The sequence below is a fragment of the Merops nubicus genome, unplaced genomic scaffold (assembly GCF_000691845.1).
Source record: "Merops nubicus isolate BGI_N331 unplaced genomic scaffold, ASM69184v1 scaffold7236, whole genome shotgun sequence".
NCBI classification, from domain to species: Eukaryota; Metazoa; Chordata; class Aves; order Coraciiformes; family Meropidae; genus Merops; species Merops nubicus.
The window spans coordinates 10,969-29,320 of record NW_008615549.1 but is presented as its reverse complement, the minus strand read 5'-3'; the positions used below and the strand labels follow the sequence as shown (position 1 = coordinate 29,320).

The 18,352-nt window shown below is 43.3% G+C and overlaps 1 protein-coding gene across 1 annotated transcript in view; it reads right to left on the bottom strand.

Annotated features, from left to right (window-relative positions):
• Positions 1–928: 928 nt before the first annotated feature.
• Positions 929–18,352, bottom strand: part of LOC103775108 (leucine-rich repeat-containing protein 7-like) — a gene marked incomplete at both ends in the record, with an annotated part of 28,247 nt that continues 10,823 nt past the window's right edge. Inside the window, 7 exons of the mRNA XM_008942552.1 lie at positions 929–1,109; positions 1,324–1,435; positions 2,532–2,654; positions 6,955–7,155; positions 7,562–7,680; positions 7,970–8,087; positions 9,492–9,561. Of these exons, the coding sequence (XP_008940800.1) occupies positions 929–1,109; positions 1,324–1,435; positions 2,532–2,654; positions 6,955–7,155; positions 7,562–7,680; positions 7,970–8,087; positions 9,492–9,561 (924 nt within the window). The remainder of the gene's footprint in view (positions 1,110–1,323; positions 1,436–2,531; positions 2,655–6,954; positions 7,156–7,561; positions 7,681–7,969; positions 8,088–9,491; positions 9,562–18,352) is intronic.

The following is an 18,352-nucleotide window of genomic DNA, read 5'->3' as shown; positions in this document are numbered from 1 at the left end:
TAGCCTAAACCTGCCCTTTTCTTGCTTAAAGCCATTACCCCTTGTCCTGTCACTACAAACCCCTGTGAATAGTCCTTCCCCTGCTTTCTCGTAGGCCCCTCTCAGGTACTGGGAGGTCACTATAAGGTCCCCCTGGAGCCTCCTCTTCTCCAGGCTGAACAGCCCCAACTCCCTCAGCCTGTCCTCACAGCAGAGCTGCCCCAGCCCTCACAGCATTTTTGTGGCTCTAAATATGTTCATATAAATGTTCATATAAATCCCACTGAACATATTTGCCTGCTTTAAAAATCATCTTCTATGAGTGCAAAAATTTTTTACACTTAGATTTATTTTTTTTTAAAAGAAACCCCAAGAATACCAGATTTGCTTTGGGCATGTTCTCACCACCAAGATTTTATGCATCTCAAGTCTCTCTTTAATAGGGAAGAGCCTGTGGATGAAACTACATTAGGGGATTTATGGTAGCAGCAGTCAGGGCAGGGTGTTCCTGGCATGCTACGAGAGGGTTTTTAGGCTGCTAATGGCCAGTACATATAACAACTGTCCTAGACCTGTGCTGTTCTTGGAGGCCCAGGGCAGAGCAAGGCTCAGGACAGCAACAATATGAGACAAGCACTCGGCTATCCATGCTAAACTACAGCCAGCTGCAGCTCAGGACCACCCAGAGCAGAATAATCCCAGCTCAATTACCAGGCACTTTTAATATGTGGCTGAAAAAAAAATAGCTGTAGAATTACTGCCCTTTAGAGACCAGGAACGCGTGGCCAACTCTCCACAGCCTGGGCTTTGAGTAGCTACGTAGTACCTCTGCAAAACTGGGTAAAAAAAGTTATATTTTTAAAACTGAACCCCTTTCACTGACAGCGCAGGATCCCTCTGAATGCCTATGACAACCCCAGAAGCTGTGCTGAGAAAGATGGCCACAGACCTGTTCCCCCACAAAGAGTTATTCACTGCTTCTTTAGCCGTTGTCTGCAGGGAACCCAGTTTAACGTGGGCGTTGGAGGAGCCTGAGGAAGCCTGGGAAGGGGAATAGTCTGAGTAAGTGCCTGAGGAAACGCTGTTATTCAGACAATGGATCTTATCTGCTTCAGACTCATCTGTCGACTCTGAAACAAAACACAGCACACGTTTTCAGGGGGTGGGATTTGCAAAACAAGCTCCAAATTAATACAGTTTAAAATTGATACTACAGATAGACACATACATGTGCACAAATATGCATGTCAGATGTCTTAAAATCAGAGTGTAGAATGTCTTAAGCAATGTCTCTGTGTACGTGACATACACTTTCACCCAAAAAGTTGGAAGCCAAGTCAGTACCTTTCTTGTCTTTACCCAGAAGGACAAGTTTGGGTGGGTACAACGGAGTCTCTGGCATGGAAGGACGAAGTTCCCCTATCCTCATCTCACTGGCAGGATGTCCAAAGGCATCCTGAGGAACATAATAACGTAGAGTAAACATAGGAAACAGAACCTGCTTCAAACTGCAATGAACAAACATTTCACAGCCTTCTTTTGATGAAGGTGACAACACCCCAAAACCCCACCAGCCGGGTAGTGTCTAATCATGCTCATTTGTCAGCCCCAAATTCTCATCAGTCCTACACAAATACTTGCAAAAATGATGGTGATGTGCTTGTTCTGAAAACGTGGACAAAACAGATGGAACTTGCAAGACACACCAAGGCCATGTAAACATTTCTGATGAGGTAAAGGTCACAAAAATACAAGCTGCCAGTAGAAATAAATAAAAATCTAGAATAAACTAATACTTCTTGTTTCAGGAGTAAGTATTCCTCATTCATTTATTCATGGTACAAGTCCTTCCATAGATTCAGCTGTCCTCATAGCTCTATTTAATTAAAATGAGTTTGTTTCTGAAGAGTTTTTTTTTGCTAAATTCAAATGGTTCAGATTTCATAAACTTCTCCTTGAGAGGTCAATAAATCTTGAACTTCAAAGACTGCCCTGCACAAGTGTTTTGCTCTTCTAGCTGGCAACAGGTTAGACAGTGAAAATCATGAGTTAAAAAGTGGAAAGCAAGTGAGATATAGTCTTAGAGATATTTGAAATTAGGAGATTTAAATTTGGCTCACAGGATAGCTAGAAGGGAGTGAAGACACTGACAGGGAATCTCCAACATTTCTCATCCCTGGAAAAAGTTCAGAAATGAGCAAGATGCTGACCTGGAGGTAGGTGTCTTGGGGAGACAGGGTCTCCCCCCCAAAAAAACCCAACTCCCTCAGTGCTAACAGTCAAGCAGCTACAGCTACACCCCAATTCTCACAGGGTGCAACATATCTGAGCCTTCAAACTCCTTTCACATGCAGAGGTTCCTTGTGGGTGGTGTGTCTAACAGGACAGAGGTGATGGACAACAGTGCAAGAGCATTCCTCCAGTGCAGCACAACCACCTTCTAGTGCTGTGCAACAAACTGCTGCAAAACCATTTTCTGAGAAGAGCAGTGCAGAGTGTCCCCCCTGGGTGACATTCTCCACCTTGGGATCACGTTGAGTTTCGTGTTGTACCTCTGAGCTTTTTGTTTGCTCTTCTTCCTCCTTCCTGCCTGGGGTTTCCAGAGCTGTTTCATGAGTGTTGTCTGGATCAGACAGGGAACTCTTTTGCAATTCTTTATTTTCTGTATCTTGAACCTAGAACCCCAATATTGTGCCGTGAAACTTCCAAAATTTATAAGCTTAGAATAAAATTTCCTGCTGTAAGGTAGGAAGAACCAGCAGTGCAATTTTTGACATCACGATGAGCACAAGGGTTTATTTCAGGTGCATGATTTTATGAAGGTTTCTATGCCATATTATTTTCTTTGTTCTTTTTCTTCTTCTTAGCCCCTAGTCCAGCTATTCCAACTAAAATCCATGCACTTGTGAAACAACTAGTCTGGCATTTGCCATGAAAGTGAAATATGTTGTTAAAAAAAACCAAAAGCACGTTCCATTTAATTCCACTCTTGTTAAAAGGGCATTTTTTTCTTACAAGCCCAAGAACAAAAAGGTCACTAATAGGAAAAAAAAAAATGATTAGTAGGACTAAAAGCAAGAACAAGGGGAAGAGATAAATGCAATTGTGTCAGAACTTATTCCTCAGGACTAACCAGAGAAAGATATAACCAGAGGAGAGAAAAAAAACATGTGGTGAGCTGTTTCCCAAGAGAAAATAAATGGTAGAACCCATGAAAATAACTGGGAAAGAGAAATGTCACCAATTATTCAAGCTGACAACACAAGAATGTTAAATTATAATCTAGAGAGGTGGGATTGTTAAAATAACCTCACTCTTCAGAGTCTGCTTGCAAAGAATATAGAGCCTTGGACCAGAGCAGAGCAGGGCTCTGGGCAGACACAGCACACACAGGGCAGGGGAAGGTGGGACCAGTAATGATGGATCTGTTCCAGAGGAACAATGAAAGACATGTAAAGCCCAGATTTTATTAAAAATTGAAAGAAAGAATAAAGGAGATGACAGAAAGTGTAGGGTCAAATGCAACCAGGCAGCCATCAGAACATCCCTAGAATCACAGAATGACTTTGGTTGGAAAGGACCTCTAGGGTCGTCAGGTCCAACCATCATCCCAACATCTCCCTAACCACTAGACCAAAGCCTCAAGTGCTGCATCTACTCATTTTTTGATCCCCTTCAGGGATGGTGACTCCCCCACCTCCCTGGCCAGCCTGTTCTAGTGCCTGACCACACTCTCAGTGAAGAAATTCTTCCTAATATCCAACAGAAACTTCCCCTGGTGCAACTTGAGGCCATTTCCTCTCATCCTACCATCAGTAAATTGGGGGAAGAGACCAACACCAGCCTGACTCCAACCTCCTTTTAGGGAGCTGTAGAGAGCAAGGTCTCCTCTCAGTCTCCTCTAAAGATACAAGCAAGGCTCACTGAGGCACAGGCTTCACCACTGGTGTGGTTTGGTCCAAATCCTCACTGAACCACTCACCCAAAGTCCCACTAAACAACCTTCTCCTGACAAAATTCCATCCCAAGCTCAGCGTGAGAGAGGCAATCACAGCACTGGATATTTTGCTGCCTAAGCTAGCAACGAGCAGAGTGATCTAAATAAAATTGAGTCACCCCAAAACATGGGATTGCCCCAGAGGAAAGCAGAATGGGGGATCTTCCACCTGCTCCTAAATCTCTTCCACTCTCCTGTCTTTAGAAAAGCCAGTTTTTCTTGGTGTCCAAAATGCACGTCTTTCAAAACGACTTAGGACAATTAAGAGGTTTATTTTAATGGATTATTAATTAGGAAATTGTTAACTTATTGTAACTGAAGGTGAAGGATGATACAGGGGATTTGAAACGTAGCTTGTAACTCATTTCAGATGCTCCCTTTAATTATTTAGGAAGAGTTTTGTGAAGAGACACGTGTAAATTAATTGCAAGAAACCCCAAAAGGGCTCAGAAAAGAAACCAGCTGATCTGGCCTCTGAGGATGGAAAGTGAGCAATTAAATGACCTTGTTGCTAGAAACTGTATTCAGCCTAAATCTGCATCACACCTGCATTTCCAAGTTGTGCTTTAACCTGAGGCTTGAGATCACCTCTCCTAATTATCTGAAAAGCAAAGGCAGCTTAATTATGTTTTATTGAATACGTTACCACAGAAATCACGCCAATATTATTCACAAAATCATTCACATTTTTTCCTACAGTGCTTCTTTATTTTCATGCAGGAAGGAATGGGAGGAAAATGTCATCCTGCCTTGTACACTTTTTTTATTTAGTTGTCTTAGCAGCCTTGACTAAATACTAAGGACACCAAAATCTGCAAAAGTTCTATTTTCACTGTTAATCATGACAGAAAATGAAAAATCCATCTTCCCTGACATAACAGAAATAGTTCTGCACTCAGACCAGTTGCCTGCAGTAGTGTTGTGGTTTGAGGCTTGGAATGGGGGCGTGACCTTCCAGCAACTGGGAGGAGCCCGGGTGGGGGTGAACCATTGTATTCCCTCCCCTTCCCACACACACTCTGATAAGAGGCAGGGAGTGGGTTCTAATTTCACTCCTGCCTTGGAGCTCGGAGAGGGAAGTTGTCCTTTCACTCCGTGGGACCCTGGAACCATTTCTGAGGGTTTTGTATATTTTATTTTTTGTCTTATTCCCCTAATCTTTGTATATATTATTTTCCTTACCTCCCTTTTTCGTTTTCTGTTCCTTGTTGAACAATATACTTCATTTTTTTTTCAAAAGTCTCTCTCTCTCTCTCTCTCTCTCAGGGGGGGAGAGGTGAGTACATAGTTCTGTTCCGTGTGGGTCCTGCCCTGATCCCCTTTTTACACGGAACCAGGACAAGTAGCAAATTAACTAGGATGTTGCAATGCCATTAATTAATTGCACTTCAGGAATTACCACAGGGCCTTCAAGAATTCAGCTGGTTTTACAGAATGCTTTTTGTGATACTCCTGCAATTACCAGCTCATGTGCACTCACAGGAAAACCAGATGTGTTTATTTTCCTGTTGCATTTTCATGTCTCAGGTCTGATGACCACACACCTCATGTCTTTGTTAGACAGCACTGACTCAAACTCCAGTTAGACAATATGAGTGTATGGTCACAGTGGGGTTAATTAAAACCTGCACAGAGCTGTTAAAATTATCCAGGTTGAAAAGCCAGAGAATACAAAATAAATTGTCTGTATTCAGCACCAATGGGAGAACAAGTCAAGAACAAGACACAACTTAGCTCAAAGGCCAGATTTACACAGTCATAAAGAATTTAGGGAGTGAAAAGGAATAATGGTGGAACTTAAGAGTTTAGGTTTGGATAAAAAAAAACACGAATGCTTTAACTTCAACAGTTTGGTTTGAAATACTAATCAAAACCATGCCTGGATTTGAAGACATTCTGAAGCCATCTTAAAAGAAAACGTTTTGGTGGGGTTTTTTTAAAGAAATAAGTTTTTAGCTGTAAATAAACCACCCAGGATTGACAGAGTGACTGTTGGATATGTAAGAACAGCCAATCTGTGTTAAGGATATGGAAAACCAAGGAAGAAAAACTCCTCTATGTGCAGCTAGCCTGAGACAGGGATATTTCAAGGACAGCAAATTAATCATAATGGTAAAATAACAAAGGAGTGAAAAGATAACGTGGTTTTTTTTTTTCCCCCTCCCTCATTTATTCCTTTTGAACATTAAGACTTGATAAAGAATTTCAAGACCTTCTAGGCCTGTCCAAGCTTATAAACTACCTGCCAGGGTAAGAGATCTCCCTGATTTATAAATGGTGCCTGCACACAGCAAGTTGCTAGTGTGAATGTTATTGAGTGGGAGCTCTCACAGCCCAATCTCCAGCTCTTTGAAACAGCTTTGCACAAAATGGCAAAAATTCAGGAATTTGCCTTTCTGTGACTGTATTCTTGTTAGAATAGGAAGATTTTGTTCCTGGGCATATTGACCCACTCCAGGGGAACACACTAAGGGCCAGAATCTGCACCACAGTGAGTCGCTGGTCAGGGGCAGCCTCATCTGAAGCAGTCAAGGACACACTCCTGCTGTCTTTGTTAACTTCTGACAAGGTTAATTAGCCATCTACTACATGCAATGGGAACAGAAGCAGCAGAACCTGATGACATAGCAGGGTCCAACAGAACAAACTGATTTATCATTAATCAGTTTGACTCAGAATTACAGTTACCGAAGCCTGAGATGCAAATCCTGCTCAGGTCTCCTGCTAGCATGCAAGTCTCTCATCTCATTAAAATCTAGCAGAGTGTTTGCATATATCAATACCAAAATCCAGATCTGAGTAGACTTAAACCCAAAAATTGAGGCTGATAAACTGAGCAGAACTGAGGAAAAACAAGTCAAGAGAAAGCTGAAGCCACTTTATGGAATGGAATGAGAACCTCTCAGGTTTAAGTTCAGAACATCACTCGATGGAGCCTTCTCCACCTCTTGAGAGGAACACCAACCCTCCCACATTACCTCCACTGAGATCTCCTTGGGTGTCATGGGCCACTTGTGCTCATACTTTTCCTTCCCAGCTGGTTCACTGTTCACAGCTGCCGTGGAGTTCTCGGGCCGCACTCCATGGCTTGGTTTGCCCACCAGATTTTGAACTGATTTCACCATATTCTTTAAATCCTCAGGGTATGGAGTGGGATAACGTTTGAGATTTATTTCAACCTGAACGTTCATAAAAAAAAGAATTAAAGCACAAATACAGGATGAAAACAGCATGCAAACCAATCCCATGGATACAGTGCTGTGGCTAAAAGTGCCAACTCCTCCAACATTCCACGGCCCTGTTTGAGGCAAGGTGTCATGGACAGCACTCTTCATGGATTTTTGGGCTGAAATTTGCTCTCAGTTGCACTGTGTCAACCCCTAATGGAATTTTGGGGCCATAAAATAACAGATGGGGATGGTTCCCCATAAGCCTGTGAGAGTGTTGTATTTTAATTCTACACTTTGCCTGTGAGTACTGACAGATTGCATCACAATTTTTCAGAACTACACTGGTGTAAGTGTAAATTGGAGCCTCTCCCTAATATCCAAACACCAGAATAAATCCAACAGAACTTACCTTAACTTTCCCTGCATTTTCCTCCTCTTCTTTTTTCTCTTCAAACTCAAAGGCAACAGTCATACGTTGCTGTCTCTGCTCCTCCCACAGAGTAGGGTTAAAACTATCACTGTCTGACTGGAAATCTACAGTTAGATTGCAAACAGCAATGCACAAGAACAAGTCATTAGTGGACCCAGAGGACTGGAAATTATCTCAACAGAGCCTGGGATCTTGGATTCTTGTCTTAAAACTGCAGAGGGGAAATGAGAGTGATAACTGATAAACAAACAGAACTTAATATTAAGATTGAAATGAGGGTGATGGGAAGCAACAGGGTTTTGGGATAGATCTGGAGCAGAGAGGGAGTATGAAAACTCTCTACGTGAGGAGTCTAACCATCAGTTCCATCAGACTCAGAGCTCTGAACCCCACTCACACCCCCAGTTTTACCTTCATCACTGCGGGGTTGCTGGGGAAACATGTAGTTGGTCAGCACCCTCTGCTTTGTTTCGGGGTGAGCCTCTGTTTGCAATGGGATGAGAGCCTTGGACTGCACAGGAAAGACAAAACGAAGAGAAGTTAGCTTAGAACATGTGTGATGGGATTCTAGTGTCTGGGAAGTAGAAAATACAAGATGAAGTAAAATTCTGCATGGAAATAAAGTGGTTGATGGACTACACCAAGTCCTAGTTTGGTGGAAATGCCTCCTCTCCCATCCTCACTTCTGTCATTCCTACAGAACACTCAGTGTCAGAAACACAGGTCACACCTTCAGGTTCATGGAATCACAGAGTGAATCACAGAATGGGTTGGGTTGGAAGGGACCTTAAAGGGCATCTAGTTTCCTCTGCCATGGGCAAGGACACCTCCCACTAGAGCAGGTTGCTCCAAGCCCCATCCAGCCTGGCCTTGAACACCTCCAGGGATGGAGCATCCACAGCTTCCCTGGGCAACCTGGGCCAAGGTCTCACCAGCCTCACAGGGAAGAACTTCTTCCTAATTTCACATCTAAATCTCCCCTCTTCCAGTTTGAACTCACTACCCCTTCTCCTATCACTAGAAGCCCTTGTCAAAATTCCCTCCCCATCTTTCTTGTAGTCCTCCTTCAGATACTTGAAGGTTGCCATGAGGTCTCCCTGGAAATCTCTCTTCTCCAGGCTGAACAACCCCAGCTCTCCCAGTCACAGCAGTGAGGAAGCCAAAGGATCAGGAGAACAGAGCTACAACTCCACAGTTAAAACACCCACAGTATGGTTATTTTAATTTAGGGCTAATGAGGAGTAAACTCATTCTAGTTATTGGTTCACTTGAGGGCAAACCTGGTGCAAGTCATTGGGGAATTTACATGGAGGTACCCTGAATATTCAGCTGTGCTTCGCTTCAATTGGTTATTTTTATTATTGCTTTGCTATAATAACACCTAGGAGTGATTATTGTAGTTCATAGAGTAAAATTAATCTGTGTAAAAGGCAAAATTCTGCAATAACATTGTGCATTTCAAAGGAAGTGTATGTTCTGTGGCTGGGTGGAGTTGTCATGCAATGATTTTTTTTTTAGGGGAATCAGAGTGAAAAAAAGACAGCCCTAATCTAAAATATTAAAATTTATTTTCATTTATAATTAAATCATGGAAGTGCAAAATGAGTTTATCCACCAGTCCTGGAGAGGATTGAGATTTATTTCAGTGCTCAGATGTTTGTTGTGCTGTGACATTTCTCAGGGCTCAGGTCAAGTAATTTCTTTTAAAATAGGATCCTAAAGAATATATAGGAGTGAAACCAAAGCCCCTGGAACAAAGAAAGGTGTGGTTAAAAGGAACTTATATGATTGACCCAAGTAGAAAGCCAGACTGGGAGCAAATACTCACAAAATTCTACCACAATCGTGTGAAATCACAGGTTTCATTTCACAGCCCCTGGTTACTACAGAAAATAGGAATATTGAAAATCATTACCTGGTTGTCAGAAAGCCACAAAGCTGCAAGTTCTTTAAGTTTAGTAAAAGTGAAGGGTAAATTCTTCAGCCTGTAAATGAGAATATTGTAACAACATGAAGCCCTCAATTTCACAGTCGTTTCTTTTAATAATTTGATTGCAGCATGTTTATCTTCATCACACTGAAACAAGGATAATTTCCTCTATTTTCTCTCAATTTTTACTAAAATCTAATAGTCATTAATGATATTCCACATTAGGAGTGACTTTTTGAGTCAAAAACTACTGACATCACACCCTAAAGGTACTTTTGAGATACCTTTATTTTGCCTTGCCTATAATGTGACCAAAATTACAGCTTATAACACAGAAAACAGAAAAAAATCTTGGTCTTGACTTGTAGGAAAGACTTAAGAGTTTTCAGCATAGATAACAGAAATCCTTTTATTTGCCATCAAAGTTTTGGAACAGAAATACTCTAAGATGAATGAAAATTCATAATTTTTTTCCCAGAAATGTTAGGAAAAAATATTAAAATAATATAAATATTCATAGAGGACCTAATTAAACAAAACAGGAAAAAACTGGCATTTTAATGATCGATGTAAACACGTTTCCTAAAAGCAATCTGAATGTGGGAATGGGGAAATGATGATGTGTGGAGACTTCATTCACCTTTTTGGAACTAAATCTGAACAGATTTTTTACTTTTCCAGGTACCAAGAGATGGGTTCTGTCCTAATCACACTCTGATGCTCCCCAGTCTTTGTCCTGCAGAAGGTTGAGGAGCTGGAGGACTGGAGGAAGAAAGGGACTGACCAAAGCACTGTCTCCAAGCTAAATGTGATGAAATAAAAAGAGGGAAAAACCTTTTTCTGAGAGTCAGATGATGCCATAAAGTGGAAAGAATGGTTCTTATCTTCACTCCCACCTGAGACAAAGCCACCACTATGTGCTCCACCTACCTGGCACCACCAGGTGAATCCTTTGCCCCTCTACAGCAAATACCCAACAAATCTTCCTCAGATTCAAACCCCATCTGTATTCCTGGGAGGTGAGCACCTCACCAGCTGCCTCTCTGCAGTGCTCTGGAAGTGTAATTCCAGGCTGGAATTGGGAATCTTACTGCCAGGAACACAGTTTAAAGATTTTTAATCAGAATACCTTAAACTAGAAATGATAAAAGAGAAATAAACTGGTCTGAATGTGGACACCCACAGAGTGTGCCAGGACATCACCTCCAATTCAATGTCCATACAGATCAGAGCAGTTTATAGTACAAGAACTTTTGCTTTTCAAGGAATACCATTATTTCTTTACCCTTCAGGATTCTGTGCTTGTAAAGCAAGTTTCAAAACTACACAGAAACCTTTTTTTTTCTGCAGGGTTTTACTGGTGATGTGCCCAACACACTCAAGGTGACAAGTGTGTATCAAAGAGAGAAGGAAAACTCAGAAGTTTCAGAAATTATGTGTGCCAAGGGGAGCTTCATTTCATGATCAAATCCCAGAATTCTTTTAATTCTTCTTTCCCAATAAGCTTGGCTATCTCTTTTTAAACATCCAAAATGGTCTAATTTTAAGAAACCTTTAAAAGAAAAAATTTTGACTTCGAGATCAAAGCACAGAGGCACCTAAAATAATATTTTTTTTTTGAAAATTTTCAATCCAGATAACCCTCAGCCTCTTTTTCTAATCACAACTTGATTTTGTAAGTTTTAAACTGCTTTCTGAGTTGTGTACTGCAGGAACATTTCTCCTTCATCTGTACCAACAATGCAAACACTGACTTTAATGAACAACCTAATTACCAAGTGATTTGGCATCATGCCCACTTTCAAATCCAGGCCCATGGTAGTTGTCACAAAAGGTAAATACAGAAATGATTTTCTGGCTTCATCAAATTTTTGGCTGGGCTGTCAACAGAGAGCTTTTCTTTTGTGCTGAAAATCCTCACTAGACGGTCTGGAAAATGACTTTTCTAATTGTTTTTCTAAATCTAAGGGGAAATGTATTCACAGCACTGGAGGAAACTTTAATTGGTGCACAGGTAGTTAATTAAGATGCTGGGCAAATGAAATTAACTTACAACTCAAAGACAAACTGTGCTGCACCAAAGTGACTTATTCTTTTGATGGGTTGTGTTTTCTTTTGACTGAAGAAAACACTTTTGCACGAGGCCATTTCTCTGCTGTTTGAAAGAACAGCATCCAGAGACAGGAGCCATAGAATCCCAGAATGGGTTGGGTTGGAAGGGACTTTCAAGATCATCTAGATCCAACCCAACAGCAGGGACACCTCCCACTAGACCATGTCACTCAACTCCTCCAGGGATGGAGCATCCACAGCTTCCTTGGGCAACCTGGACCAGGGTCTCACCACCCTCAGAGTGGAGAACCTCTTCCTAACTTCTAATCTAAATCTCCCCTCTTCCAGTTTGAACTCATTACTCCTCATCCTTTCACTACAAGCTCTTGCCTGAAGCTCTGAGCAGCTTGATCTAGTTGGAGATGTCCCTACTTAGGGCAGGCAGGTTGGACTAGATGATTTTTGGATGTCTCTTCCAGCCCAGACATTCTGATTCTATGATTCTATGATCCCCATCTTTCTTGTAGGCGCCCTTCAGATACTGAAAAGCCACCAGAAGGTCTCCCAGGAGCCTCTGCAGACTGAACAACCTCAGCTCTCTCTGAATCTCCAGAACTTGGCAACCACCCACAGGCTTTCTTACATGAGCAATAGTTTAATTCCTCTGCAATTCTTTAATCACTAACTTCCATCTCTTAAACTGACCTCTAGAAAGAGCTGAAAATGTGATAGCCAAATAAATATCTCAGTGCTCTAGAGATGATCTCTGTACTCAAAGGGATGAGGTTAAATTACAGGTAAAATCATGTTTTAATTGGTTAAATGTTTAAAAATTATTAATAAAAGTATTTCTTTTAAGGTAAACTCTGAAGCACCAACAGATTATTTAGGAGAACAACTATTCAGAGGAATAGTTGGGAAAAGCATGAAATCCACCTGTTCTTTTTTTAGAGTGTTTGATTTTCACACTGGAAATGGTTTCTTATGAGAAAAAAAAAGGAGAACTTCCCCTGCAGTAAGTTCTTCAAGTGAATAAACCCAAAATAACCCAAAAAACAGCATGTTTTTTGAAATGAGACCCCTGAACACTAAGTTGTTGTACCTTATGACTTCACAGCCTCAAAGAAGCCACATCAGTGAGGACTGCAGAATAATTCCTTCCATTATTAAACCTAGAATCCTTTAGCATGATTTAAGTTCATAAGTTCTTAAATACTTTGAGTCAAGTCAATGTATATTATTCATGGAACACAGGAAAAGCAAAGAAAACATCACTGATACTGTTTAAATATAAAGAATATCAAATGCTGATACTTTTCTTTACAATAACCCACTACATATCTGTACTAGGCACTAAATTTTGGGGTTGTTATGCCCTTAGTAAGCAAGCTCAGAGTATGGGAAGAGTTTCCATCGATTATTAGGGTAACACAACGTATGAAGAGCTCACCCAACACCCAGGAGAACACCTTCCAGCTTCACTTTGCTGACATTCAGGAAGAATTTTCAAATAATAACCCAAACATGACCAATTCCTCACAGAACAGGTTGAAAGTTGATGGTAACAAGCAGCACTCCCAGTCAGTCGGTCAAGCTGCTATTTGTGACAGTTCTCCAAGGTAACCCTGAGCAAATTGGCAACAGTGGGGTGGGGAAGTTTAAAAGGAGGTGATTCATGTCAATCCATCCCCTTCACAAAACCACTGGTGGGTACACATGGCCAGAAGTAATCACCTCTTTGGCAATATTGAGTAATTCAACGTGTAACCAGCAAAAGAAAAGCCACACTAGGTCTTGTTTTGGGTTGACTGTGAGATCTTAGGGTCTTTTTCCATCTCACCTCTGCGGGTGAGACTCAGCAATGGAGTTCTGACCCCAGGAGAGAAGCAGAAGCAGAGCAAACACAGAAAGGTGCTGATTCTTTCAGCTAAGAACAATCTCAAACTAAAAGAAAGGTTACTTACCAGTAACCGATGCTCTTTGAGAAGTGTAGCCCAAATGTACATCCTAACAATTCTACCTCTCAATCACAGGACTCAGACCTGGAAGGACTCTGAGGAGAGAGGAGAAGCAGATGGAAGACAAATGTATCTGTGGACTACACATTGGGAAGAACACCGGTTACTGGTAAGACATCTCTTTTTGCTTTGAATGAATCCCACGTGTACTCTTAACAGGGACTGAAGCCAAGCAGCCCCCCCCCAACGACTCCCTGCGTGGTGAGAGGTCTCCACATCTTTCATGCCAGCAGTAACTGCACTTTAGGAAAGGCTGCAGCAGTCCTTGAAGCACTGGAGACAGCATTACACCTGGGAAAGGCATGGATGATACCTCCAGGTGGCTGTACTGCAAGTATCTGGGGTCAAAACTTCCCTAAATTCAGAGGGTGAAGGCATCAAAGCTCAGCTGCACGTTAGGCTCCACCTTAGCAACCTGAGAGCAAGTCAGGACTCAACCCATCATCATCTTTTATTGTGTAGGACAACTGAATATTGTATTGCCCAGGGATGAAGAGGGTTGGAAAGGTTTGGATCAAGGAGAGCCAAGATCTCCTTGGACGTTGGTAAAGTGGACTCCCAGCTACAGAGATGAGAAGTACAGAGATGGCCTTAGGCTGTATGGAATGGAGAAGAATAGCTGGAGTCTAGCTGCCTGGTTAAAATGGAATTGTAACATGGGTATTTGAAGAAAGTCCTGGAACCACAACTGCTTCTGGTCATTTAAGATCAGCAAGGTCCACCTTACAGTGATGAGGGCCTGCAGAAGCCATGGAACAAGAGTGAAAGCAGCTGAAACCATAGTGTTAAAAATGCACCAGAGAGGAACCCCACACTGACCCACCTTGAGTAAAATGTGTCAGATCCCAAAACTTTGAGAGTCCCATTAGCCTGAGTGGCAGAGAGGTCTCTGTCCAGCTTGCCTTCTGCCTGAGAGACATCCAGTCAGGACTTGAGACCAAATTTCCCAACATGTTTCAAACTTCCCACCCAGACAAGCTCCAGAAAACACAATGGAAGGAGAGCTCCTCTTTTTCTCCACATGCCACACCACGCTCACCATCACTCCATGTGTCTGACCACTCAGAGAGCAGACTGATATCTTTTCATGCACTCCTGCAAGGCAAGTTGAAGGCCACCAACAGCCCTGTACTCTACATCCCTTGGGCAAGAGTGAACTCCATAAGGAACGTGTCCAGGATGAAATTTTTGGTGGCATCTCTCAATAAACCCTTGAGTAGCCCAGCTACTAGCAGAGAAAGTCACTGGGATAAAGGCAAAGGTGTCAGAGGTTAATGGCTACACAAGTGCAACAAAACCAGCCACAGATGTAGACACCAGAGGTGAAATCTGGCATCTGATAGAGCAGGAGGAGACCACCCTAAGGTACCATTCACTGGGATGAACCTGCAGTGGCCAGATCCCCAGTGGAAGTCTGTGTGCCCTCTGTAAAACTAGACAGCCCTGATGGTCAGCATGCCCTGGCAGTCACGGTGACAGAGTCTGTCCCCCCAAGAAGAAAATTAGGTGCAAAGATGCAGGAGCCACTGGACACCTGCCAGAAGGGACAGAAAACCCTGCTCAGCTTCAGGAGGGGAAAGTTCTACAAGACCAACCAGATAAATTGTGAAAGAGTAGCACAGAACTCCAGATTCACAGAATGGTTTGAGTTGGAAGGGACATCAAAGGTCACTCGGTTCCAAAGCCTCTGCCATGGGCAGGGACACCTCCCTGGAGCACATCCCAGGAGCCCATCACCGTAGGGTGAAGGACATGCTCTGACTGACCCCTTGGCTTGAAGGGTCTCCAGGAAGGGAGCTGGTGCTCTCTACCTCCTGTGTCATAGCTGAAGCAGGAGGAGCAGAGGGGCAAAACTCTTGTGGTAAGATGGAAAGGTTCCTAGCAACAAGTGGAGCCCAAGCATGCTCCTTATCAGCATGTGGGCTCCTTCAAAGAAAGAATGGATATTGCCTTCAAATGAGTGTGAAAAGGGGAAAACAGAAAAGTAAAAAAAGAAATGGATAAAAAAAAAATCAACATTTAGATTGTATCTGAACTTAATCCAGCCTCTTTGGTGACAAAATGTTGAAACTTTGTAGTCTCAACGACAAAAGTGGGAAGTTCTGTAGCAAAAGCACCATCACGATGTCTCAGCAGGGCAACACTGAACCTCAGCTGGAACTGGTAACAACAAAGGAGGAAAAATTTGTTCCCCAAGCTCCTCAAGAAAAGTAAGTGAGAGGTTTCATCAGGTTTAGAGGTTGAAGGTCTACACTCTGAGTCAGTTCCCAGCTCTGCTAGTCCAGGCTGAGCCCTCCCACTAGTTCTGCAATGCTTACAACTTGCTGGCCAGCCTTTTGGGGTGACCTGAGGAGAAGAGCTTCCCACCCCAGCAGGGGAAGGTCCTGCTCTCCTGCCCTCCTCACACCCATCTGGTGCACAGCCCTTGTTTACCCGTAGCTGGTTTGGGTTTTGCCAGACTCCATGAGGAGCAAATGGACCATGAGGAGCCTCAGAAAATGAACATAGGAAGAAGAAAGAGAGATGCCTCATGCAGGCACCTCCTCCTCCTCTCACCTCAGCCAGAGCACTCACACTTAGGAACTACACAAGAAGTCCTGGGCCTGAGATCAGCAGCTGACCTGGCAAAGCAGCATCTTGGAAAAAAAAAAACAAACCAAAAAAAAACCAAAAAGGAAAGAACCACCCCCAAAACCATCCACAAGTGTTGTGGTTCCTCAACACAAACTCATGGAATGACAGCTCTGGGAAGGGGGAAGAGTGACCCAGCCCCAGTTGCTTTAATGGGCCATGGAAGGCTCCTTGCAGCTCCAACCCCCCTGATCTGATTCTTCCCCACTTCTCTGCCCACTTTTTGCCTCCTCCGAGGTGGCACCAATGTTGGCATGGCAGTAAGAAGGTGGAGCAGCCACCTGAAAATTCACTGCATTTCTGGTGGGCCGCTTTCACCCGTACCACTCGTACTCAAGATCACCAGACACCTGAAAAAAATTGTCCTAGGACAGGACACGTGGATGCACAAAGAGCTGAGGGAAGTTGGACTGCCATTGTTGGAATGAAGTTGATGAGGTCATTCCTTTGTTGCAATGGCAGCCTGAGTGATTTTAGGGTGCTGCCTGGAATGCAGTGACATAGAATTGTCTCATTTTGATTGGAAGAAGACCTTTCAGATCATTGAGCCTGAAAGTCCCCCCAGCACTGCCAGGTCCCCACTGCCCCGTGTCCCTCACACCACATCTCCATGGCTTGGAAACCCCTCCAGGGGTGGGGACTCCACCACTGCCCTGGGCAGCCTGGCACAGCCCTGGGCAACCCTCCAGGGCAAGAAATTGTTCCTCAGGGACAACCTCAACCTCCCCTGGGGCAACTTGAGGCCCTTTCCTCTTGTCCTGTCCCTTGTCCCTTGGGAGCAGAGCCCGCCCCCCCCCTGGCTCCAGGCTCCTGTCAGGAGCTGTGCAGAGCCAGAAGGTCTCCCCTGAGCCTCCTTTGCTCCAGGCTCAGCACCCCCAGCGCCCTCAGCTGCTCCTCCCCACACTTGGCCTCTAGACCCTTCCCAAGCAGCTTCGTTGCGCTTCTCTGGCCACGCTCAAGCCCCTCAAGGTCCTTCTTCTCCTGTGGTGCCCAAAACTGACCCCAGGATTTGAGGTGCAGCCTCCCCAGTGCCCAATCAAAGTGGATGACCCTTGCCCTGCTCCTGCTGGCCACTCCCCTCCCATCACAGAAGACAGCTGGGCATAAGTGGTCCATCTTGTCCAAGTCAGGACATTACTGGTCCCTGCAGTTCTCCTCTTGGAGGTCACTTCCCCCACCTGTCCCTGGGGGAAAGCACCAGCATCTGAACCCCAAAATCAAGAGACTGAAGATTCGACTCCAGGACTTGGATAGTTTCCACCAAACTAGAGACAAGTTGAACTTCATATTCCACCCCATCCCTGATGCATTTTATGATACCCAATTGTAAGGTGAAAAATCCTCTCACAGAACCATGAAATAAAACAAACACACCACAGGGATTTCCACAAGACTTAATTCTATATTTCACCCTGAACCTTCATTTCAACAATGAAATTGCTGACAGTAAATCGGGCAGAGATGTGGAAAGTCCTTCTCCTCAATTTTTCCTGAGCATGGATGATAATTACTGGGAAAAAAAAGGGGTGTTCACACACCATATGCTGCACTACTGAGGACCTGGTGTTTCTACTGAAAGTGAACATATTCTTGGACCTCATCCATGTCCAAATCTCAAAGAAAAGTTGGTCTTCCCTGATGCCTCTGGCAGCATGGGATGGGTATGAAGAAAGGCTCATTTTAAGCACTGCATTTCTCAGAGGAATCCTCAGAGGAATCATTTCTCAGAGGAATACTCATGTGCATAAGAAAAGAAGAATCTGGTTGGTTTTTGGGTTTTTTTTTGCCAAATCTTTGCCCTGCTGAAGGAAGTAGAAGATTTTCTTTGTGTTTCAGAGGAGGCAGGAGAACACAGGGTGCTTGTGTTCACTCATTTCCTAGAGATGAGCTCGCCACAATTTTTTAATTATTAAATATTCATTTCTCAGAGGAATACTCATGTGCATAAGAAAAGAAGAATCTGGTTGGTTTTTGGGTTTTTTTTTGCCAAATCTTTGCCCTGCTGAAGGAAGTAGAAGATTTTCTTTGTGTTTCAGAGGAGGCAGGAGAACACAGGGTGCTTGTGTTCACTCATTTCCTAGAGATGAGCTCGCCACAATTTTTTAATTATTAAATATTATAAAATTAGAGATGATTTTCAAGCCA